Source organism: Mauremys reevesii, linkage group 8 (assembly GCF_016161935.1).
Source record: "Mauremys reevesii isolate NIE-2019 linkage group 8, ASM1616193v1, whole genome shotgun sequence".
Classification (NCBI taxonomy): domain Eukaryota; kingdom Metazoa; phylum Chordata; order Testudines; family Geoemydidae; genus Mauremys; species Mauremys reevesii.
Window position 1 is genome coordinate 102085661 of NC_052630.1, and position 26341 is coordinate 102112001.

Here is a 26341-nt window from a genome sequence, read left to right on the forward strand (position 1 = left end):
CTAACCATTGTGCCATCCTTCCTAAAGCTCCCACTGACTTCAGTGTTGCACAGTCATGGCTGCAGAACCCCAATAGTGCAAATTCTTATGTACATGCATAAATTTATTTGCATACCTTCTGACTGGGAGTGCTCACCCGGGTAGAGCTACACATGTAGGGAAGCCCTTGTCTACACATGAAAGTTAATCTGGAATAAAGTAGGGTGTGAATTTAAAGTGAATTAACTACTTCATGTGTGGACACTCTGACTCTGGAAGAAGAGTGTTGTATTCCCCTTTAGTACCAACTTTGTATTCAGCTGGCCAGAAAAAACCAGTGTGATCACAGATTCCAAAATGATTGCTGTCATACCATCCTGCTCTTGGGCTGTACTCCATTCTGGTGCCCAGCCCCAGATCAATAGGACTTCCAGGAGGCTGAATGCTTTGCAAAGGCTTCACACTCAGTTTCCCCTTGTCTCCTGCAAAGAGCGCTCTCTCCACATATTGCTTGGCAATGGGTTTCCTGAATATCTAAATTCTGCTTGTGTAGCTCAACAGCAGGGATCGAACCCAGGACTCTCAGCATCTGTCACTACTGTTTAAAGCTACAGAAGCAACTTGCTTCGCTAGTAGTATTAGTAGGCTGTTCTCTTCTAGCAGCTCACCCAGTAGAGGGGTTGGCGGCATAGTACACACTAGGTGGAGCTATATCTACTTTATCTTGAATCCAAACAAAAAGTCTTCATGGGCCTTCCAGGGAACACTTAACAGGGGGCCATCCAATCCCCTTGCTGAATTCTTGAGGTTGCACTTTTACAATAACAATTTGAAAAAAAAATTAACTCCCGACGACGGTTAACAGCTTGCTAATTGCATGCAACTGTTTCTTGAGTTCCTGATCCCTGTCTGGTGGTTAAGGAGGCAAACGGCTCCATAAATCAGCAGGAGCAGCTGCCTCCTTCGAGCCAGGCATGGCGTATGTCACAAACTGTAGAAAGGAACTGCGATACTGGAAGAAGTGTAGATGATTAATGGAGCAGACGTCGAGGCTCGGAGAGTGCTTGCACTACTGTGTGTAGCTATGCATACTTCAATCATTTATCTTCTCTCCTCGCCCTCTCCCCTCTCTTTCCCAAGCAACAGGGCAGTCATGTTAAGTGCGGTGGCCATTAAAAATAGAATAATTTACAATGTGCTTAAGGACCCGGCATGGTGTTGCCAGTGATGACTCTTAAATGTGTCCCTTCCTCTTGTTCTTTGGGAGGAGAATGGAAAGGGAATAGGAAACCCAATGCCTGATTTTAAATGACTGATCTGGCTTCAACAAACCCTTTCCAGTTTAGGAGGAGAAAATCTGGGTCCCTTTGGCATCTGCCAGGCCAGCATCTTGGGAGAGATGAACAAATGATAGTTTAATGACAAGCCAAGAGCAAAAAATTAAATACAATTAACAAGGCAATGTGTATCTTGATTCTACTAGGCTGGATTATAGTTGGGTCTATGCAGGTGGGGTGGAAATATGATGCACTTAGCTTTCTGCTTGGGCCAGAACTTCATAAAATCACATATAACCCTAACCCCTAAGTCCTTGTATTTCCTGGACGGGTGGGGAAGGTTAGCTCCAACATCAATGCTAGGCTTGCCAAGTGGGTGGAGTGACAGGGTCCACCATCCGATATAGCCGATCCTGCATCAGTATTTTGCATATGGCACTGATGGACCTGCTCTGGAGGCATCTTAGCTAATTCCAGATCAGGATCTGTATGCTTATATACAGCCTTCGTTTCCTTTGGGCAATGGGTTGAAAAGAGAGATTTTTCCAACTTCTAGGTACTGTGCCTTCAGACATTCTTAGATCTGCCAAGATATCATTTCATTGCCCAATTCAACTTCTAAAAGCTCCCGCACCGCTGGCTAAGCTCCATTGTTCTGATACCCATTAAATATGGAATCTTGGTATACAAGGAAATACAAAGGCTTGTAGTATTTATGTAGAACCAATTGATTTATGGCTTTCCTTTACAGTGGAGAGCCAAATGCAGAATGGCCATTATTTACTCAAACCCAGTCCAGGGGATAGGAATCTTCAATGGCCTTTTCCCCTTCCTTGACATCTGAAGCTGCTGTGCCTTTCGCTCTTGTAGCCAGTAACTTTTTTTTTTTTTGGCCTCTCCAACATCCTCAGATAGTTACTCAAAACAAACACAAAACGAGTCCAGTTTTGAAATCCAGTGAAATTCTGTTCATTTTTGGTCCTTCTCTTTATTTTCCAGTTTCACATTCTCCTCGGCACTTCCCAGTTCAGTCCCAGACCGGTAAAAATGCCAATATTAGAAAGGCATGTTCTTGTGGAATTTCCTGCAATCTGACTTGGGTTGCACACCATGTCTGCAGTGCCGGGAAGTTTGGGCAGCTTAGATAATCTTGGGTTAAGATTCCAATGTTAATTCCAGTTAATTTGGAATAAAATAGGGTGTTGGATGCTTGGAGGCTTAGCTGAACCAACCCAAGCTTTATTTCATGTTCTCCCGTCCCAAGCCCCCTGGTTTCCCTCTGTCTGCCTTTGTATCTGAACTGCAGTATTTCTTTCCATTGCAGCTCCCTAACTTCATCAACACAACGCTTCCTCCACATGAGCAAGTGACGGCTCAGGAGATAGACAGCTACTTCCGACAGGAGCTCATTTACAAGAGGAACGAGAGGATGGGGAAAAGAGTGATGGCCCTTTTAAAGCAGAACGCAGACAAGAGTTTCTTCTTTGCCTTTGGAGCAGGTATGGAACAAAATACCCTTGTTTGTTTACTTATGTGGACAATGTAATTGAAATCAGTGGGGAGGGGAGGGTTCTTCACTGTAAAACTTGGCCTTCAGTATAGAAATCTTCCTCTTGGGGCAGAAGGTCCTTGCTCCCTGACCTATTTCAGGACCTGGCAGTGATGTGGATTGAAACATAAACTCTTTGCATTTACACAATTTATTTTAAATGCCAGCATATGTTCACTTATTGTTTCCCTCTTATTGTAAATCTGCTCATTTCTTAGAGACTGAGTCAGGACATTCTTGGACTTTACTCATAGATTTGATACATGCCAGGCTACTTAGTCTGCGATGATTTGAAAGGCCGCTATCTTCAGTGTTCGTGCTCCGGTTTGCTCCCAAAAGGGACTCGATACAGTAAAGATGCCTGCGATAGAGTGCTACAATATGCACCACTGCCCCCTTTCTTTTTTTTAACATAGTAGAAACGTTTCTAAGGTGAAAGCATTTATCTTTCTAACTTCTAAGGCCCCAATTAAGCATGTATTTCAAGTTAAGCCAGTGCTTAAGTCCATTGATTTCAAGGCTAAGCCAGTGCTTAAGTCCATTGATTTCAAGGCAGTTAGCGATTGCCATATTGAAAACCAATAATTGATTCCTACTCTGTGTTTTCTTGCTCTTAGTCAATTTGTAATCCATGACGGAACTTGGCCTCTCACTGCGTGACTCTTGCAAAGGATGTTGGCAAAGGCCACTCTTGCAATCCTTACTCAGGCAAAGCTTCCATCAGCGGAAACTTTGCTTGAGAAGGATTTCAAGATTTGGTCCGGACCTTCTGTTATTCATTGTTACGACATGGACACATTTTGATTTTTTTTTCTCAGTGCATCTAGACTGAATTTTCTCTGGCACCTCTACTCGCCCATTCCTTGATGTTTCCATGTCTTTAGAAATCAGGAGTTTTCCTAGCTCTTCTTGCGGTAGGAAAATTCACTTTTTTAGGGAGAGAGAGAGAGAGAGACGTTGAAAGCGATATGTCAGCTATTTAACAGAGCAAAAGTGGTAGAAGTAAAACTACACAAACAGGTACTTGCCACACCTCTCTTCCTAGCAGTCATGGCTGAACAATGGAAGTTCAGAGCTTTTGTTTAACATACAAACTTGACAATCTGAAGATTATCCAAACTACTTTAATTGGAGAAACTGGGCTAAAAACTCTGCAAGGAGACAGGTTTCCCCATGAAATTTTCACTACTGCCTGGTTTTGACTATGTTAAAATCAGCCTTTGTCACTAGGCTTCTGCATCCAGTTCTGTCTGCAGCCAGAAAGAACAGATACATACAAAAGTTTTGGGGAAAATTCTGGTTTAGTTTTTTTTTTAATTTAATTCAAGTGTCAGCTTCCATTCTTGCAATTCCTTTAGAGGAAACACATTAGCTCCTCACTGAAACATAATTTATTATGCTGCAAAAGATAAGATGTTCCATCCTAAAAGAGGATCTCCCCAACTTTTGCGCTCATAGCTTCTGGTAACTGTAATCAGCACTTGATTGATTATTTGCAGAACTGAATGAAAATTGGATTTTTTTTCCTATGAGAAAGTCCAATAGGTCAACTTTTATTTTGCTGGTTTTTTTTTCTCCAGAACAAAAAGTTTTGAAAAATTTCATATTGGAAATGTTTGTTTTGGTGTGCTCGACCAAATGGAAACATTTTTTGTTTCAAGTTTACCATTAAACTATATCTCTCTACGGTCCCAAGGTGCCTCTTGGGAGTTGTAATTCTGATGCTGCAAGTCCTTATTCTTTCTAGGGCTTGGCTCCAGGGCTGATGTACAGCTCCCATGATGCACCATGTGGCTTGGGCAGAAGTCACAGTGTATTATGGGAGGTGTAGTTCAGCCTGCCCATAGGAGATAATGGGGCATGAAGCACCTGAACTACAACTACAACCTGATTCACCCTAGGTAGGTGCAGGTTGGTGTCAAAATGACTTTAAACAATATATTTTGTTTCAATTTGTCCCAGTGGAAAATACATTAATACTAATTAAAAAAATGTTAAAACCAAATTTTACCATGGAAAATTCCCAACCGACTCTCCTTGTCTGTCGCCCATTGAGCCAATGTTTCTCTGATAGAAATGGCCTAACTTATGCACCTCTGTATAGGTTGGGATGGGTCTGATGTGCTTGGCCCTGGGAGCACAAGTGGACCACAAACACAAGGAAGTCTTTCTGTCTCCCTAAATGGAAAACAGATGTTGTTTGTTGAACAGCATTTTTTCAATAGTGCGACAAATGAACTGGCCTCCAAGGAGTTTGTTGTAGATAATCTAAGATATGGCAAAGAGAAGATAAAAGACATTACTATTGTCTCTTGTTATAAAGATGTTGCAGGCCTGACAACGAAGGTGACTCAAATATGATAGAGGTGGTTTGGAGGCATTCAGTGGTTAATAGCAAAGATATGTCACTTCCTGCAATTGTCTGTAGATCATCGTTGGGCCAATAATACATGGAAGTGCCACCATCCTACTTGTGAGATTACTAAAGTTTAATTATCCTGTAAAGAGGAAATGAGCAGCTGTGAGGACAAACATTTTAAATAGAGACGGCCCTTAGGGAGGGTCTTAGATTGGAATCTGGAACCAGATTAAGTAATTAGATTATTCATTATGAATTATGTTATGCAGTTAATTATATTAACTAGACATGATCAGACATGGGGTCAGAATACAGACAAGAGTCTGTAACTGAGGTTCAGATTCAGTGGTGGTGACATCTTGAGAACTGTTCTCTTGAGCTTTTGGCCCCAAATGATGGAAATCTCATGAGATCAGCTCTTCTCAGGAGACTTTGGCCAAGTTGTTCTGGAATTCTTCTCATGGGATTTCATCCAAATGGGCAAGTAGTCCCCTTTCAGTTTTGGATACCATCTGGAAATAAAACACTACAGGTGAGTTCAGATCCATGAGTTGGGTCTAAATCATCACACGTCCTTCCTGAAATTCCTGGAGGGCTGTATTTGAGGTTCTGGTTTTGGCTCATCTTGAGTTTTTAAAATGAAACAAACACTGACCCTCTCCTGCACACATTGGGCAACAGGTGATTCATTGTGGTGCTCAGCCTGTGTGTCTTTCTGAATTTCTTGCCCAAGAAATGAATTCACTTTCTTCATGTCTAGTTGAAGGTAGGCGTGGAGGGAATCTGAATGGATTATCAGGACACTCAAGCTATTCTGGCACCAGATTATTTCCCAACCACTATTTACCTGCCAGAAAAAAATGCATAGTCAGCTATTACTTTTCTGGAGTAATGGTGATGCCATGTGGCCAGTTCAGAAATTCTGATAATCTCAGAATGGGTTCCCAGGAGGCTATGGTGCATCCCATCCCAGCTTCTACTCAGATACCATTGAACTGTAGAAAGCAAAATTGTAAGAGACCTACTTTATTCAGCCGTTTTGTCCATCCTTCCTTGGTAAGCCTCTGCAGCTCATCATCCTTTCATCTTCTGTCCAATCTAGTTTTCAGTGCTTCAAGCAGTGCAGCTTCCACCATTTTCCTCAGAGAGACTGTTTTACAATCCAATAGGCATCACTGTGAGCATTTTTTCTCCCTTATATTTGACCTGCATTTTTCTTTTGATCATTTTCACCCCCTTGCACTTTAATATTCAGTTTGGCACTGAGATCTTTAATATTCTCTGATGTTCCTGAGATCTCTGTTTTTAAAGATAGCCCAGAGTCTTTCACTATTCCCAGGTCTATTCCATCTTTATGCTCTAAGTGGTCGGGAGATGATTGATTCTTCCATGCCAGAATATTGCTGTGGTTTTGACCCATGAGTTCATTTTCCTTTATGATTCAAATACAGTTGTCTTTGCAATATTGCCAACTCCCAAAAAATCATGAGCTTGGCTTAAAAATCATGGTTTGTTTTCCTAAATACATCTTGAGTTCTTTTTATTTGCCTTCTGATTCCTGAGCTTTAGGGTGCATACAGGTCATGTTTTCAACATTTTCTCTATACCCATGAAAGATTGAAATGTATCTTTTAAAAGAGAGAGAGAGAGAATTGAATTTCTCACATTTTCCCATGGCTCCAGGAGCTCAGGCTTTAAAAACATGCCATATACCATGAGAAGTATGATAAAATCACAAGGACTGGCATTTGATTTGTTTTAGCAAGGTTGCACAAAGTTAGCTTATGCCGTTTTGCTTAGGGGCCCAGTGAGTTTTGCTAAATGTAGTTCTTGAAGTTTCAGCAGCCTGTCAGTTGCATGCCCATTCCTGAGACTAATTTAGGATCATGATTGAGTGGAAGGATAGTTTCTCTTGCAGAGCAGTAGATTTGCATAACGTGCATGACTATACCAGCACAGTATGCAGATGTCCTCATAAATTACAATCTGGTCGAGTTCAACGTACCCCTTTCAGTGATTATGGCAGCCAGATTTTTATAGACGCCTGTAAGAAAATATATCGTTGTTTAGAATCAAAATATGATGGGGGAAAGGTCATGGTGACCATAGATGTTATGGAGTTGACAGACTGAGGGCCATGTTGACTGTAGCTGTCACACAAGGAGACATTATGCTGGCTAACCACTAATGCAGAATCCCAGCACGACTGAGCTAGCGGTTAGTTCTGGAAAATCCCAACTGCTGGCAGCAAAGGGTTTGATTAGTGAATGTTGTGGGTTTGGACTGGCTGAAATTCCTACTGGGATAAAACCTCATGGCAGTGTAGGGCCCACTCTTCTTAATATGGAATTTCCCTTATCACTAAAAAATATTACTATGGGCCAGATTGTGACTAGTAGTTGCTTGGGTGCGCAGGTGCAGGAAGGCACAAAGAAGCCTTTCTCTCCATCAACCTTTCCTCCCTTGTGCATGGGCTCAGCCCTGTTTCACTCCCTACTCTCCCCTTAGTGCAGGGGTTGCTGACTACTATGGATCATGTCTACATTAGAGCTGGAAGGTGTCATTTCCTGTGTTAACAATAGCGGTATAGCCCCAGTGGTGTGGGTGGGGGCACGAGCTAACCATCCCGGGGGGTTCAGATGGGATTGAACTCAGGGCAGTTAGCCCCTCTGGCTCGTCCATGAAGTTCTGCCTACACTGCTATTTTTAGCACTCTCGTTCAATCAAAGCAAGCACTGGGCTGTCTACCAGAGCTGGAAAATTACACCCCCAGCTCCAGTGTAGACACATCCTTAGCACTGCTTGGGGTGCAAACCATCCCAAATGAGGTTGAGACAGCCACTGTCCTTGTTAGCCCATGAAATGGCAGGCACAGCTGGCCAGCGACGGAGAGACATGCACACTATACCTTCTTAAAGGGTGGGGTAGGGAGATTGCTCTCCTACAACTTGGTTAGCTCATGTGAGAGGCATTATGACTCTCACAGGGTCAGTGTAGCTGTGTATTACTATCAATACAGAATAGTAATTAACTGCTTCAACCTGGCCGTACATGCCTATGTCAACCACTCTTCTATATTATGGAGTTGCAATGTTACAACCTCATTTTGGCTGATATACAATTTCATTCATTCTCAACCCATCCGCTGTCTTATAACCTTCCCCACAATATAATGCACTGCATTTTCCCATGATGCTCCACAGCCTAAAAGTAAAATTCTGATGAGGGCAGCTCTAACGAAAATCTATTGGGGGGGAAATGTTCTAAATTCTGACCCCCTGATAAAGGGCCTTGCTACACTTGCAGATGTAGAGCACTTTCAGTTAAACCAGCCTTCGTAGAGCGCAGTGGGGAAAGCGCTGCAGTCTGTCCACACTGACCGCTGCTTGCGCACTGGCATGGCCACATTAGCAGCTCTTGCAACGGCCACAGAGAGCAGTGCATTGTGGTAGCTATCCCAGCATGCAAGTGGCTGCAACATGCTTTTCAGATGGGGGACGGGGTGGAGTATGACAGGGAGGGTGTTGTGTGTATGTGGGGGGAGAGTGGGGTTTTGTGGGGGCTGAGAGCATGTCAGCATGCTGTCTTGTAAGTTCAGACAACAACAGACACCCCTCCCCACCTCCCTGCCTCTCTCTCTCACACACAGAGCATTCCACAGTAATGGTTGCTTTGTCTCGGAGCAGATAACCGTGCCAGCTGTCAGAAACGGCTTTCAAAGGGCATATCACAGGGTTTCTCAAACAGGGGTCGTCACTTGTGTAGGGAAAGCCCTTGGCGGGCCAGGCGGTTGTGTTTAACTGCCCCGTCCACAAGTCCGGCTGATCGCAGCTCCCAGTGGCCACGGATCGCTGCTCTGGGCCAATGGGTACAAGCGTGTTTGAGAAACCCTGGCATGTTGACATGCTTGCAGTGATTCCAAAACAATGACAAGAGTGGCCAATTCACTTAAGGGGATTATGGGACATTTCTGGAGGCTGATCAGAGCGCAGTAATGCAACACCTCATTCACAATGACGCCTGGGCATTTCAGCCAATGAGCACCAAGTGTTAATCTTCTCGCTGAGCCCTGGAGTCAGAGCGCTCTGCGTGGCTTGTCAGCGTGGACGGGTAGTGAGTTAGGGCACCCAGGGCTGCTTTAATGCGCTGTAACTTGCAAGTGTAGCCAAGCCCTACACCCAAGACTCAGGTTGGGGTGCTGAAAGTGCCCAGGTACACAGTGGTGAAAGCAGGAAAATCTCTGGTCAATAGAACTTGACAAGCACAGATGACTGAGAATTAGGAGTCCTGCTGGGGTTTCTTCCCAACTCTGCCATTGACTTGAGGCATGACCTTGAGTGAGCTGCTTAGATCCACGTTTGCAGAAGTGGTCTCAGTTTATCCGCCGATGCTGTCCAAACATCGTGTGTCGATAAGAGATGTTGAAATGACATGTTTTGGCATGTCTGAATTGACATTTTCGGTACGCTGCCAAAATATTTGGGGGGTGGGGTGATTTCCAACCTACTCTATACACAGTTCTCACGTTTGCAATGCCCTGGAACAGGTCAGGACTTTCATTCTCCATCTTTATAAAACCCACCTGTTGCAACTGAACATTTGCGCAACCCTCCCCTTCTTCTTTCTATTCCTTGCCCTCCCCAAGAAAAAGATAGCACTATGGATGTGGAGAAAGGGAGACCCAGCTTTGAAACATGCTAAATTCTTCAAAATCGAAACCTGTCCTTCCAGGGCTTAATCTACCCAATGAGTCTTGCTGTATCTATGCTCATTGTAAGTGTGCTCCAGCATACGATACAGTATTCATTGTTCCAGGTCACAACCTTGATCACTTGCTTTTGCGGTGAAATCAATGGGATTAAAGGAAGAACGTTGAAGCCAAGCTGGTCTTTGCTTGAAGGTCCCATCCTCAGGAGCCTGAGATGATTGACGTAGTGCAACAGCAAAGCACCTAAGAGCTAAAATACACGGGGCATTTGTGAAGGGCCTTTTACAGTCAAGAAACAGAGAAGCAGCCAAGAGCACATGGGCTGTTAAAAAGAGTTAATATTTTGGCAACTAAGAATATACACATAAAATCAATGTTTAAGAAAAAATTACTTCTGGTTTATTTCATTTTTATGGACAAGTAATTTTCAAGTAACACTTATGATAACAGATGGATAAATTTATGTCTGCAGTTAACTTGAATGATATTTTCCTTAGGATGTTTTACTTTCTCGTGTTCATTTCTGCCTCTCTTTATTTAAATGGAGCTCTGTCTTGGGGGGAGGGGGGTGCTAGGAGGGTGATAGCTGTATTTATCACCTCTGAAGTTCAGAAGCAGTTTCAGTTCACAGAGTTTAATAATAGCCGTATCCTCAGAGTACAAGACAGGATTTTTCTGCCTAAAAGAAAGATGTCCCACTGAAGCAGTGACTGACCTGAAGTCAAAGAGGAGCATCCATAACTAGGCAGCTATGTAAGTGGCTTGTTTTTCAGACTGAGCAACCACAACTCCTACTGAAGTATGTGGATGTTGCAAGTGCTGAAAATCAGGCCACTATGAATCAGCTGCTTCACTATAGGTTTGGGTGGCTAACCTTAGGCGCCCAAGTTTGAGACTTTGGCCTATCTAATGTAGATATCTGTGGGCCCAAATGATTGCAGGGAATTTCAGCACACGCAAAGGATATTGTTAATCTACTTTGTACTTTCTATAGGTCCACAAAATTGAAATCATACTATCATCATCCTCCCACTCTACTGAAATTGTTCTAGCATGAATTGGACTGGTGGCATCATTAATAACAATGGCCATCATAACTTTTACAATTACATTAATAGAATTCATCAGTTGTCATCTTCAAAGTCCTTTGCAAACAGTAGCTGATTCATACTTACATCAGCCATAGAAGGTAAATAAATATGATTATCTCCGTTTTACTGATGGGGAAATTGAGACCTAGATTTTAAAAGCTTGTCTAGAAGAAATCAGTATCAGAGTTGGGATTAGAATGTAGAAAATCCTAATTCCTCGTCCTATACTCATCCTGCACATCTCTTATGTTCCCTTTCATCATCATAATGGCACCTGGCTCTTCAGTGCTTTTCATAATAGATCTCTAATTACTTTACAAGGAGGTCAAAATCATTATCCCCGTTGTACAAAGTGGGGAAGTGATTTACTTAAATTCATCCAGCAGTCCAGAGGCAGAGCAAGGAACAGAATCCAGTCCCCTGAGTCTGAGTCCAGTGCTCTACCCACTAGTTCACACTGCCTCCTTCAGTTCACAGGATCTCAGAGTGCCTTACAAACCTCATATAGGAAGCATTTCCCCCACTGCTAAAGAAACAGCCATCTCTGAGGTCAAACATGGCAGCTATTGTACAGCAAACGGTGGCAATAGTCAATCGTTTGGGAAGGAAATGAAGGATGATGTATCCAACTGAAAGAAAAAAAAAAGAAGAAAAGGGAGAATTTTAGGAAGTTATTAGCACCTGGCACCCATATGGAATCTGTCAATGGGGTTAAAATAGGTTTATTTGGGGACTGCTTTTTCAGAAAGGACACACATCCAAATATACATGCAATATTGTGGATTTACAGTCATTGTACATGTAAATGACCAGATGGGTGACTGGCAGTCACAACTGATGTAAGTTTGCATGCAAATTAGGCATAAAATTGCATTCACATTTGTGCGCAGGAGGAATCAGACTTGCTGGAAATCTGGGCCTTTCCTTCCAGAGCTCCACATTTCTTTCCGGTTTTCATTATCCTGCTTTTATCCCCTGCAGAATATTTAAAAAAAAAAAAAAGTTAGAAAAATATAGAGGGAAAACCACCAAACAGCAGGGAATAAAGAGACGCTCCCTGGAGTATGGCTCCCTGCTCCACCGCTAGTTAGTGGTGCTACTGACATCACCATCTCAGCTCATTGCAGAGTTGTCTCTACAGAGCAAGAAATTGGCGACTCTGGGTCTGAGCTTGGCAAACCTACAAACGAGGAGAAAAGGGCGAATTAATGGTTTGCAGATGCTAGAATCCCCCGTGTGTGTGTTTATTGGGGCACACAGATGCTTGTAGAAAGTTGAACTGTTGTGGGTTTTTTTAAGGCAAAATGTCATTTACCTTTAAAAAACAAATGCTAATTTTGTCTGAAATCTTTTCAGTTACATTTAAAGGTCTTTATTAAAAATGCAGGGTCTGATTCGCATCTCAGCTATTCTGGGGTAAATCAGGTATAACTCAAGTGTAAATCCAGCCTTTTAAAAACACAAGGAACTTTTATTATACATTGATCTTATATCACAGGGAAGCCTCTGAAAATATATACATATTCCTCTGAAGCTGCATCTGCACAGAGAGCAAGCCTGAGTCAGAGAGGATAAATAGCAGAAAAACCCAGCTACAGTACCTCATTTGTTAAAGGAAAACTGCAATGATTAATTACATCTAAGGATGTTTCCTGCAGTGCTCCTTCTCCACAACATGCCACTGACACTGGGGATTGGTTGGGAAAAAACTGGCACAAGAATTGGTTCTGCCGGTTTTATGCCAGTTGAAAATTTCTGTCCATCCAGAGAATTCTTTGCTGGCCAGCTACGGCCAGATGCTGGCTCCTTTGTGCTCCCTGAGCAGCCTTGCTAGTCACATTCCTAGATTCCTTGGGATTAGAAGTATTGACCTGAATAACTTCTACATTGCATTGCAATTTTGCTTTAAGAAATCCCTTACAAACCACACCGCACATATTTTGCATGACGTAGTTTAATGTTCTGCGTGATGAATGAGAGTGTGTCTGTTCTCGGGTGAATCTTTGGTTTTAAAAACTCATACGTTAATGTCAGCAGCTTGAGATCCCTGACAGAATCGTATTGCATCAAATTTATTATTACATCTGTGCCAAGTTCTATTGTCCAACTTTAATTCTGACTACTACCTGTTCTGAAGGAAGCAAAATCTGACATACAATATACTGACTTCGGCTGTAGGCATCTCAAAGCGCTTTACAAGTGTTAAATGAAGAGTCTCCCAGACCTGTGAAATAGTAATACTATTAGACCCATTGACTCACAGATGGGAAAACTGAGGCACAGAGCTACTAAGGGATAGATTGTGACCCCTTTATTGGCTCCTATGAGAGTTCCATTGGAGTCAATGGAAGCACACTGGTGCGAATGGGTGCACACCGGTGTAAAGAAGGTAGGAGTCCACGTCAGTGGCCTTACTGACTTGACCAATATTAAGGTGTGTTGGTGTGAGGGATTCTGCCCTCCGCCGAGGTCCTCGCAGGCTTTTGAGGTATCATAAAAGGCTGGTAGAGGCTCCACAGCTGAGGTGCTGAGAGCCATGCTGCAAGCTCCAGGGTAGGAGGCATGGCTGAGGGCATTTTGGGTGGCGCTGCTGCCCAGAGGCAGCTGGTGACAGGCTGCTGTAAGACAGGCAGCCTCCCAGTGGGGTCTGTTATGCTGGACACCTCACCAAGCTCCCACAGCAGCTGAGAATCAGAAGCCTGCAATGGAGACTTGCTGCCCTCCCCTGGGCTGTGAGGTTTGTGCTGCACCTCTAAGAGGCTCAGGGCAGAACGCAACTCATTTACTTCAGCAGCAGATGTCGTCATAGGCGTAGTTTGACTTCTGTATTTGGAGCTGAGGGCTGCTCACCTCCGCTCCATATTGTGCTGGCCCGCGCAGCAGTCTGGGAGCTGACCTGGTCTGGGAAGAACTGAGGCAAAAAAATCATTGAGCACTTCAGCTTTTTCCACATGATCTGTCACTAGGTTGCCTCCCCCATTCAGTAAGGGGCCCACACTTTCCCTGACATTCTTCTTGTTGCTAACATACCTGTAGAAACCTTTCTTGTTACCCTTCACATGCCTTGCTAGCTGCAACTCCAATTGTGCTTTGGCCGTCCTGATTACACCCCTGCATGCTCAAGCAATATTGTTATACCCTAGTCATCTGTTTATGTTTCCACTTCTTTTAAGCTTCCGTTTAAGCTCACCGAAGTTTCTCTGTTAAGCCAAGCTGGTCTCCTGCCATATTTGCAGTCCAACCTGACCACCTTCTATGATGAGATAACTGGCTCTGTGGATGAGGGGAAGTGGTGGACGTGATATACCTTCACTTTAGCAAAGCTTTTGATACGGTCTCCCTCAGTATTTCTGCCAGCAACTTAAAGAAGTATGGATTGGATAAATAGACTATAAGGTGGCTCAATGGGTAGTGATCAACGGCTCAATGTCTAGTTGGCAGCTGGTATCAAGCGAAGTGCCCCCAAGGGTCGGTCCTGGGGCCAGTTATATTCAACATCTTCATTAATGATCTGAATGATGGGATGGATTGCACCCTCAGCAAGTTCGCAAATGACACTAAGCTGTGGGGAGAGGTAGATGTGCTGGAGGGTAGAGATAGGATACAGAGGGACCTAGACAGATTGGAGGATTGGGCTAAAATAAATCTGATGAGGTTCAACAAGGACAAGTGCACTTAGGACGGAAGAATCCCATGCACTGCTACAGGCTGGAGACCGACTGGCTAAGCAGCAGTTCTGCAGAAAAGGACCTGGGGATTACAGTGGATGAGAAGCTGGATATGAGTCAGCAGTGTGCCCTTGTTGCCAAGAAGGCTAACAGCATATTGGGCTGCATTAGTAGGAGCATTGCCAGCAGATCGAGGGACGTGATCATTCCCCTCTATTCAGCACTGGTGAGGCCACATCTGGAGTACTGTGTCCAGTTTTTGGGGGCCCCCACTACAGAAATGATGTGGACAAATTGGAGAGAGTCTAGGGGAGGGCAACGAAAATGATCAGGGGGCTGGGGCACATGACTTATGAGGGGAGGCTGAGGGAACTGGGCGTATTTAGTCTGTGACTAGACTCAGCTCAGACCCAGTTGGCTTAAGGCATGTTGGATCCAGTGGCGCTCCAAGCACGTGCCTAGGGCGGCAAGCCATGGGGGGCGCCCTGCTGGTCCCTGCAAGGGCTGCAATCAGGCTGCCTTCGGCGGCTTGCCTGCAGGAGGTCCGCCGGTCCCACGGATTCAGCGGCAATTCGGCAGCGGGTACACCAAAGCCATGGACCGGTGGACCTCCTGCAGGCAAGCCACTGAATCCACGGGACCGGGGACCTCCCGCAGGCAAGCCGCCAAAGGCAGCCTGCCTGCCATGCTTGGGGCGGCAAAAAAGCTAGAGCCGCCCCTGGTTGGACCCAATGGTTGGGTCCACTTACAACAGACTGGTGACCACCCACGGGGGGACTGGCCCAGGTTGTAACACAGGGCCATATAGCATTTTTCATCATTGGATTGCAGAATGCTTTAAAAAGGAGGTCAATACCATTAGCCCCATTTTACAGATGGGGAAATTGAGGCACAGAGAGGTGAAGTGAGTGAAGTGACTTGCTCAAAGTCACACAGCAGACCAGAGCTGGGAATACAATTGAGGGCTCCTTATCTGTCTTCTAGTGTGTGATCCACTGGGCCACACTGCAACAATAGATAACTCTTCCCTCCTTCAACAGGAAAATTATTCATGAATATTATTTTCATCCATCTCCAATATTTATATTTAACAATCTAAACAACTAAGCTTGGCTTCCTGAGATGTTAAACCAAGGGCCAGCCAGAGAAGTTGTGGGCCATAAATAGCCAGTGGCACATTTCACAATAGAAGTGGTTAGCCCCAGTGTCATGAATATGTTCTACACAATGAAATTCCACCTTTTAATTTCAACTGGATGCAGCATTCTTCAGTTCTGGTCCTAAATTGTTGTGTACTGTTGCTGTGCGATTTTAAGGCTCCATCTGGTTCAGAATCAAGCCCTAACTTTGCTGTGAGAACCATAGAGATGCGCTAATGGCCTCCTTGATCACTTAGATGAGATGCACTGATTATTGGAGGTGGGTGATTTGTGCACCTGGGTAGCAGCAGGAGAACCTCAAGAAGTTTGCTTGTAAGTTGGATGGATTCTTAGGGAATCATTGTTGGTCCAGAAATTTCAGCTGTAAATCTCATTAAAACTGGGATTCTTGTGAGAATTCCAGTATTTCCTGGCTATGACTGGGCCAGAAATAACATGAGAGAAACCTTGTTGAAAAGTGCTTATAGATATGGGACCAAATCTTCTTCCCATTGAAATCAAGGGTAGTTTTGCTCTTGACTTCAATTCTGACTTGTGAGTAAGATTCCCTGATCTAGATAATTTCTCTGACATTGCTGAAAAGCAACAGCACCCTCCTTCTCTTTATAAGGTACCTAACTACTACCGACATCGTGCGGTGATCGAGATTTATCGATTTCGTATATATCGTCTCATCATCGCGCGATATATCCGATCCGCTTTTTCGCTTTCGATTCGAACTCCACCGCGCGAACGCGGTGGGCGTCGTCGACATGAGAGAGAGCGGACATCGATCACGCGCGTGAGGACGGGTAAGTTATCGATATAAGATACTTCGACTTCAGCTACGTTATTCACGTAGCTGAAGTTGCGTATCTTATATTGATTTTTCCCCTTAGTGTAGACCAGCCCTTAGTCTATTGAATCTGCCCTCCGGCATTATTTCCTCTATGAAATGAGAAGAGAATTGTCAAGAACATATTTAAATGTCAGAAATGTAAAGCAAGGGTAGAATTACTTAGAGTCATCAGGGAAATAATTAGAACATCAACCAGCTGTAGCAAGAAGAAATGTCAGAAATTCTAACGCCTAATCTCCTGTAGATATTTAAAAAAATGAACTTCTGCCACTGTTCACCGGTAAGGCCTGTGCAAAAGTGCTAAGGCGTGTTGTATGAAATCCTCATGGTGAAAGCTAAAGATGCAAATCCCCAATCCAAACTTGGGAGAAGTTCAGGTCCAGCTCTGCCTCTCAGCTCTGCCTCCTCTGGATGTGATGGACCTACTGCAACACCTGGGTCTGAACTAGGGCTGGGTGGAGACAGGTTATTCCATTTGGTGGAGAAGTTAAAAAATTTGAAATTTGGTTTTGTTCCAAGTTGGAAGAAACCACCAAAAATATAAAATTCTCCGTGAAAAGGAAAGCCCTCAGGTCCTTAGCTCAGGAGCAGTCTGTTGGGCTGGCTGCCACAGACCATGCAAGCCCTATGACCCGATGCTGCCAAGAAGCCATGAGCTGAAAAACATTCCACTAGAGAATTTCTGACCAGCTGTCATCTGAACATCCTTGAACTTTGGTACAGTTTGAATTTGGATCCATCCCTGGAGGAAAACTGAAATATCCATGATTTTTTAAGACTCCAGACACTGTACTGAAAAATGTACAACTTGTGTCTAAAAAGATGTTAACCTCAGTAACTGCAGCATGGCCTTGTACTTCCTTACACTTACTACAGGAAGTACCTTGAATACTGAAAATAGTGAGGTTAGTGATCTGAAAATCTTATTTACATATCAAAGGTATTTGGAGAAAAAAATAAGTAATACTGCTCTATGCAATGAGAAATTCTGCACTAAATCCCAGTCTTTACATAGAATTCCTGATCATTTTTACATTTTTCACTTGAGGTTCTTGAGATACAGAGAAATTTCTCTGAGGTTATCCTCACTAAGCATTCCAGTCTAGTTCCAACTGAAAATTTGGTTTCATACAATAGGATCTGAGTAGCAGATAATGGAGGTTGAAATTCAGTGGGAATTAGGCACCTAATTCCTCTGGTTTAGATTTTCAAAGGCACCTGAGTCCTTTTTGGAATTTATTCCCCCCACCCCCTGCAAATTTCCTGAAACCCTGTATCTGACATCTAGAGACCATGGTAACTGGTCAGAGAGAGGAGGAGCTTGGGAATCAAGAATCCAGGGTTTTAGTTTCATCCTTGCTACTGTGACCATGGACACGTTTCGCATACCAAGAGCTACTGAAACCATGCTGCCCCTAGGAAAGCCTCCACAGCTATGCTGCCTTCGTATTAGCGGGTTGGGAGAAAGATATTAGGCAAAAGCAAGACCGAAGACCGTTCCTTTCATCTGGCCTTGGCAAACACCAAATCTGGCCATTGGAAGTGACCGAGATCCAAAGACAAGGAGCTTCCACCAGTACAGTGTAACACCGACAGACCCTAGTCGTCAGCGGGCGGGATTGAACCTGGGGCCTCTGGAGCTTAGTACATGAGCCAATACCACATGAGCTAAAAGCCAGCTGGCTGTAGAGCAGACTCATTTTATCTCTCTCTCTAAGTGGTCTCGGTGCCACTAGATGGTACAGAACACCCACCCAGAAGGTGTGTGGATTACAGTCGCACTCTGCCACCAGTCCTGGAAAGCTCAGTCTGAGCTCTCTGGACAAAATCTTCCCAGCTAATCCTAACTGCTGTGCCATGATCTGTCTCAGCCCATTCATGATTTTACGGACTGTATGTATTTTGAGGTGGAAGAGTTGCGATTATAGAAATGTAAAGAGTGACAGCTCAAGGAGTTAAATTCTTTCCATCTTTACGACGGCCCAGAACAGATGGACATGGACTTGCAGAAGTGTAAAGTTTTTCCATCTTTCCTCACTTGTCATCTGCAGGGTGGGAGAACTACCTCTGGAGTGCAGGCAGTGACTCGGTCCCAAGCCTGGCCTTCTGAGCTGTATAAATAAAATAGACTCCTTTCACACTGAAGCGAGACAGGTATCGTGTTTCTTTTCACCATGGATGGTTATGTGTTTAGTTCATCTGGGAGCAGGGAGGAAGAGGTCGAAAACAAAAATTTCTTGGCGTCTGGAATACCTGATTCTCTCCGACTTGTGTTGGTGTAAATCAGGAGTAAATCCATTGGATCCAGCAGTGTAAGTGAGAAGAGAATCAGGCCCACAGTTTCTTTGCAGTTTTTGGAGGCAACTTGTTTTATTGTACATAAGACTTTGGGGGTGGGGGTGGGGAATGGAATTAAAAACAGTAGCAGAGAAAAGGGCTTCAAATGGAACCACTAGACAAGATCCCACTTCACAGACCATGCTAAGCCTGTAGCATTTCTGTGCATCTTACACAGCATCTTCCTGAACTTACATTTTCAGAGGCCTTTCAGCCTGCACAAGAAAAGACTGTGTATTGCCCTGCATTTTATTCCTATGGCTTGCATGTCAAATGGGAACCCTTCCTTATAACAGTTTTGTTTTTCTTTAAACCTGCCAATCATGCTGTTTGCCTTCGCCCAAAGTTTGTTGTCTTTGCCGTTGGTCACAGCATGAGCTACCAAAAAGCTCAGTGAGCTTGACAGGAGATTCTGTTAACCTAACCCTAGCATGTGAGCTGGCACCTCACCAGAGCACAAAGGGGCTTTTCAGAAGCCTGCCAGAGCACGAATATTTCATTTCATGGGTTACAATTAATCTGTATTTATTACCACTTATCTTAAATGGCTACAATATCAAGAGTTTAAAAAGTGCTTTTAATGTCAAACTGGGTCAATTAAAAGTCTACTTAAAATATTTGTAAAACTTCAAACCTGAACACTGCCTCCTCCCTCTGCTGCTAACCAAAATGTCTTAAACAAATACATTCATCTTACGGAGAATGGTGTTTTGTCAGTTTCCCCTTTTATATCTTTACAGATTCCAGGATCAATTTCCTTTACTTTTGCACTTTTATGCTTACTGGGTTCTAAATATATGTCATAGTAATAATCATTAATAATACTTCAGATGGTTATAAGCATTTGACAAAAGATTCTTTCAATCCATTAAAAAGCAGGAGACTATTTCATAGATTCATAGTTTTTAAGGCCAGAAGGGATCATTAGATCATCTAGAATGACCTGCTGTATGTCACAGGCCATAGAATTGCATACAGTTACTGTATTGAGCCGAAGGACATGTTTAGCTAACGCACATCTTCCACAAAGGCATTCAGTCTTAATCTGAAGATCTCATCTGGAGCTCACTTTGCAGGGATGTCTTGCTGAATTCTGCAAAAACATGATGGTGAATGTTTGTAAGAATTCTGTTCAGTTCAGCCATATTTGCATTCTGTAATCATTAGAGCTGAGCAAATAATTGATTTTTTAATTTGGGGCTAAACTGAAGAATCTGGGGGGGAAAAGCTGATTTGGTTTGAATGAAATATTGTGTTGGACCCAAAACAATTATTTTTCCATTTTATTTTGGGTTATTTTTGAGTGTGTTACTTGTTTTATTGTTTGATTTTTTTAATAGCTAAATTTTTAAACAAAATACCATTTTGAAATGAAAAGTCAAATAGTTTATTTTTCAAAATGCTCGAAATGAAACATTTTGGAACAAAAAGTTGACACAAATGTTTGGAAAGAACAAGAATGAACCATTTCAACTTTTTTTTCCAACTGAAACTATTTCCTGAATTTGACTTAAATTCACAAATAGTATTGGTGCCCTGTGGCAGGGCCCACTCGATTCTTCCTCTGCTCAAGTCCACGAACAGCTCAGAGACCTTTTCAGCCGGTGTGGTATATTTACAATGTTGATTCCCATCACCCTTGTATATCATACAGCCTTATTCCTTCAGTCTTAGGGATTCTTCAGCTCCTCATGCAAATCTCTCTGGCTGCTTCCCCCTTCTACTTCCTTCCTGTGCCTTTTTGTATCCTCTGTCTAATGGCTCGTCTCAGGGGTTCTCAGACTTTTGTACTGGTGACCCCTTTCACAAAGCAAGCCTCTGAGGGTGACCCCCTTATATATTAAAAACACCTTTTTATGTATTTAACACCATTATAAACACTGGAGGCAAAGCAGGGTTTGGGGTGTAGGCTGACAGCTCGCAACCCCCCCTGTAATAACCTCACAAGCTTATTACAGGGGTCCTGACCCAGTTTAAGAACCCCTGGATTAACTAGCATTCCACCTCTCCTCCACCCACCTTCTTAACCAGGTCTGTGCCGCAGTGTTTAATTGGAACTGCAGTGACCAGATTACTGGCTCAGCTGCTGTTGCCCAGCTCTCTCTCACATGCCCCAAAAAATGAATTTTTTATTGAATTTATTATTTACTGAAAATATGTTGCTTGGCTGTAGTTAGCAATAGGACAAGGCTTCAGGATTGTCACTCTGTATCCCTTTGACGTCTGGAATGTCTGCTGAGTCAGTATGAAGCTACAGGCATGGCTGAGAGCTCCCTTTTTTTCAGAATATCACCAGGTTCAGCCATCCTTGTATTCACATGCAAACAGACCCTTCAGTTTAGAATCGGGTGCTAATTTGAGACAAGACACAGGAAGACCATGTGATATACAATAGCTGGGGCAGGAGAGGGAGAGGAACAGAGCACCAAAACCAAGATTACATGGTTCTGTAGTTTAGCTAATGCCAAACTGGAAGGTTCCAAGTGCCTGGGATTATTTGTTTTATTTTTGAATTTTAAATAAATCCAGTTATCCCAGGCTGAACCCCCTTCATTGGTTGGGCTTGTTTCCTGTAAGTGATGGATGGAAATGAATCCTGTAAAAAGATCTGGAGAAGGAGGCAGTGGGTGACAAATTAATTCTGGGAGGATGGTCCATGCATAAGAATCACAAGGGGCAAAATTCCTTATTACTTGCTCTTTGTGAATAGCTTTGAAGAATAGCCATGCGTATTCTCAGATGAACAAAGATTCTAGTGTATGAGCAAGAGTTTTCACTCACCAATTACTTTTCTACTATTTAGAAAAAAAAAAGTTTCCATCTTCCAATCAGGAACCCGAAACAATACCATGTGACACATCATCAATCACACATCAAGAATAACAAATAGCATAAAGTTGGCGTGAAGAGCTTGCAGAAAACCTGTAGGCTGAAATTTGCTTGCATAAACTATTTGGCAAATGATTGCAAACAATGAATCAAGATCATTTCTAGCACCGTCCAAAATCTTCAGAGTTGACCCCTCTCAGTCTGGTTTTAGATCTATGTGTGGCACAGAGACTATTCTGACCTGTAAAAAGCAACTAAGAGTCCTGTGGCACCTTATAGACTATCAGATGTATTGGAGCATGAGCTTTCGTAGGTGATGTTCTCCTGCTGGGGATGGGCAAAGATCGAGTATCAGTGCTGATTCTTTTAGATCCTTCAGCAGCCTTTGATAATGTTAACCAAGAGGGGCTGCTGATATGGCTACAGACCTCAGCAGGGATAAAGATCGCTGCTTTGGATTGGTTTAAGTCACGTCTCTCAGCAAGGACCCCTGTGAGTGATTCCTCTTCAGCAGCTAGAGTTCTCTTGCATGGGGTACCAGAGTGTTCTGATTTGTCCCTCCACCTAACACAAGGCAGGTAGGGGAGATGATGAGCCATCTGGAGGACACAGCAACAATCAGTGGAGCTAGGTGGAAAGTCTGAAGTTTGCAGGGTGGAGTGGGGAGGGGAATGAAATTTCATGTAAATTTTAGTGATTTTTTTTTAATAATATAACCAGCTTTGGCCATCAGTCCACTGCAAACATTCAGCTCTGCTGCTGCACCTCAGCAGACCCACATATTTGATCAGTTGTGTCTTTGCCAGATTCTAGCCAAGCCTGGCTCTTGGAGGAGAGTAAATTGGATGAAATTCATAGGATAAGACAGAGGCATAATGACGGCGGGTTGGGGGAAACAACCTCTGACAAGAGAAACTATTTTAGTGTCTGGTTTCAGAGTAGCAGCCGTGTTAGTCTGTATCCGCAAAAAAAACAGGAGTACTTGTGGCACCTTAAAGACTAACAAATTTATTTAAGCATGAGCTTTCGTGAGCTACAGCTCACTTCTTCGGATGCATAGAATGCTGCATAGAATGCATCCGAAGAAGTGAGCTGTAGCTCACGAAAGCTCATGCTTAAATAAATTTGTTAGTCTTTAAGGTGCCACAAGTACTCCTGTTTATTTTAGTGTCTGTGGATCTTACATCACTGAAAATTTAAACTCCGTTGTTTTACCATCTCTTCCTACTAGGTGACAAAGGCAAGTGAAAACCAGGAAAGTTGGGGCTTAAAAATGGGTGTGAGGGGGGTGAGGCATTTTAAGTGCTAGCTAGGTCTAGGTTTGCATCATTTTAACCGTGGGGAAATATGATGGGACACTGTAACCTAGCACATCTGCTTTTTCGGTGTTAATTCTGCTCAGTCGTGCTTAAACAGACACTGATGGATTGTCCCTGGGTTATACTGGTAATCTCTAAAAGACCTGGCTTTAATTGTCCTGGGTTTTATTGCACAAAAGGAGCGAATTATGAGCCACGATGCAGCATCTTCAGTGAAAGTGATTATTAGCATTGCAGAAAGCTGCTCCTCACTAGGGATATGGCTTTGTCATCTGGACTCCCTCCCCCTCCAGGACTCTACTGGAAAAAGCTTGTGAATTTGCTGCCTCCTGCCAGTTAAAGCTCAGGGTGAAATGCAAAACTGAAAGCGGCCAATGGTTCTATATTCGATTCAGATGTTGTTGGGGTTTTGTTGTTGTTTTTTTTCCCCTTGAGTATGAGATCAGTCAGGAAAAGGCGAAGAATTTAGAAACCCAGAAGAGAAATAGCACAATCAAGTGTTGTTGCTGTTTTGTGTATGGAGTTGGCCGGTGTGTGTCTGAGGGGATGTGGGGGAGAGTTCTTGATCTGGCTTTATTAATCTTAACCTAGGCTTGTGAGCTTTTAAAGCAAACAGCGATTATTGTAAACATTTATTGTTCGTATTACCATAGTGCCTAAGAGCCCTAGCCGTGGACCCCAGACTCCATTCTGCTAGGTGCTGGACAAACACAGAACAGGAGGACAGTCCCTGGCCGGAAAGAGCTTACAGTCTAAGTATAAGACAAGACTAATTGAACCCAGTATAAATCAATGGAGTTACAGTAGTGCAGGTGAGGGGAGAATACGGACTATTTTGTTCAGTCAACAGCTGATTTTTTTCATGATGCACGGATCCATTGATTTAAACTGGGTTACTCCTGAATGCCACTGCGGTAAGGAAGAGGAACATGGGGTCCAACAGTCAGAAGGTTTAGTGAGGAGGGATTTGGAAGATGGGTTTATGCTCTGTGGGATCAAGGGGTCTAGTGGGACAGAATGGGTTACCTAGGGAGGTGGTGGAATCTCCTTTCTTAGAGGTTTTTAAGGTCAGGCTTGACAAAGCCCTGGCTGGGATGATTTAGTTGGGAATTGGTCCTGCTTTGAGCAGGGGGTTGGACTAGATGACCTCCTGAGGTCCCTTCCAAACCTGATATTCTATGATTCTAGGATTCTATGACTGGGACTGGTTTTTCATCTAGTGCCAAAAAGTAGGCTAGGTGACTCTCAAACACATAAGAAAGCAGGGCCCTGCCATACAACTATAGAGTTGGAAGGGACCACCAGGGTCATCTAGTCTAATCCCTACCCACCCCGCCAAGATACGGGATTTGTTGTGTCTAAACCATACAAGACAGATGACTTTGTCGCAAAGATCTTGTAATTTGAATAGATGTAAAACAGGCATCAGGAAGGGATGTTGGGTGCACACTCTACCCTTTCTTAAGCCTTCTCTACATGGGGAAATTGACCAGAATAGCTATTGTGAAATAAACTATTCTGCAATAGTTAGTCTAACTAGCCCCCTACTCTATTCTGGAATGAAAGTGATTTGATTCCAGAATAATTACTCCACTTTATGAACAGAGTAATTCTTTTCTATTAAAGTCACTTTTATTCTTGAATAATGTTCATGCAGGGAGCTATTCCAGGGTAGTTATGGTGGAATAACTTTGACCAGCATCGCTTTTTGGTACATTTCCCCGGTGTAGACAAGCAAATATTATGCTATATTGCCCCTGCTCCGTCCCCTCACACTGTGATCCCAGAACCAGATTTTCAGGGGCCCAATATCAGCAATTGGGGCCTTATTCTCTAAAATGCTTAACTCCATTCAGCACCTAACTAAGAACCAGATTTTCCAAAGTGCTCAGCACTCACCATGACATAGCTGGATTTTCAAACGAATTAAACACCCAATTTGCCCAGCTCTGAAAATATGGTCCCTTATTTTGGTGCCTAAATGGGAGCAAAACCTGGCCCTCAGTAAACGTAGAGTTCCAAATGCTTTGTAACCATTTTTATGATCATTTAGCACAACGGGACAGATTGTCTTATGTGCACATGTCTTCACAGGGTCTCGTGTTGAGAGACACTGACTCCCAGACGTCAGCAGGAGCTGTCACAGGATCAGGCCTCTGAATGTGTGTCCTGTTAGCATCAAGCTTAAATCATCACTGTGGCTGGGCTTCAAAAGCCCTACTAGTAAAATGACAAGCTGAGGGGCGAGATGCCGTGGGAGCATCTTCATTATTAGGGGGTTCTCCATCGTAGAACAAAAACCCACTTGATGAGTCAAGAGGTTTGGTTTATGAGTGAACTTTCACTAAAGTAAACACGAGATGGTATGTATCTAATTTGCCAATGAGCTCATCTGTTTCTTTGTTAGGAAAGAAAAATGTGTTTCCTTTCCAGCTAAAGGGTCACTCAGGCAATTTACATGAGCAAATAAAGAGGAGGGTTAGCATCACTAAATAAATAAAGTACACGCAAATGTAAGTGGCCACCAAAGAGCAGAGCTGCTCAGCCAGAATAGCACTGGGACCAGCGCCAGAGGGCTGCTGTTTGCCATGCTTCCCAATCTAAGCATCTCCTGGGTTGGGCGTTGATGAAGTCAGTGACTTATGGCTTAAGTAAAGCATCTGTTTGGAGTAAGTCAATTTAAGCCAGAGGTGAGCAACAAAGCGGAAACGGTAAAGCAGACTTGTTGGTTTAGCTATAGTCTTTGTGAAGGGTAGTTGGGCAACACAGTCTAGGCCAGGGGTGGGCAAACTTTCTGGCCTGAGGGCCACATCGAGGTTCTGAAACTGTATGGAGGGCCGGGTGGGGAAGGCCATGCCTCCACAAGCAGCCTGGCCTACGCCCTCTCCCACTTCCCACCCCCTGACTGCCCCCCTCAGAACCCTGCCCCATCCAACCTCCTCTGCTCCTTGTCCCCTGACTGCCCCCTCCCAGGATCCCCCACCCCCTATCCAACCCCACCCCGTTCCCTGTCTCCTGACTGCTCTGACCCCTATCCACACCCCCGCCCCCTGACAGGCCCCCTGGTACCCTGTGCCCTTTATCTAACCCCCCCCCGCCCTCTGACCACGCCACTCTGAGCAGCAGGACTGGCAGCCACACCACCTGGCTGGAGCCAGCCACACTTGTGCTGCCAGGCAGGAGCTCACAGCCCCACTGCCCAGAGCACTGGTGGCACAGCGAGCTGA

At 43.8% G+C, this 26341-nt stretch overlaps 1 protein-coding gene across 1 annotated transcript in view; it reads left to right on the forward strand.

Moving 5' to 3' along the window:
• The window catches only part of TRABD2B (TraB domain containing 2B), a 383471-nt gene that overhangs the window by 225581 nt on the left and 131549 nt on the right, over window positions 1-26341 (forward strand). The window contains exon 4 of the mRNA XM_039483378.1: window positions 2581-2755. Coding sequence (XP_039339312.1) covers window positions 2581-2755 — 175 coding nt within the window. The remainder of the gene's footprint in view (window positions 1-2580; window positions 2756-26341) is intronic.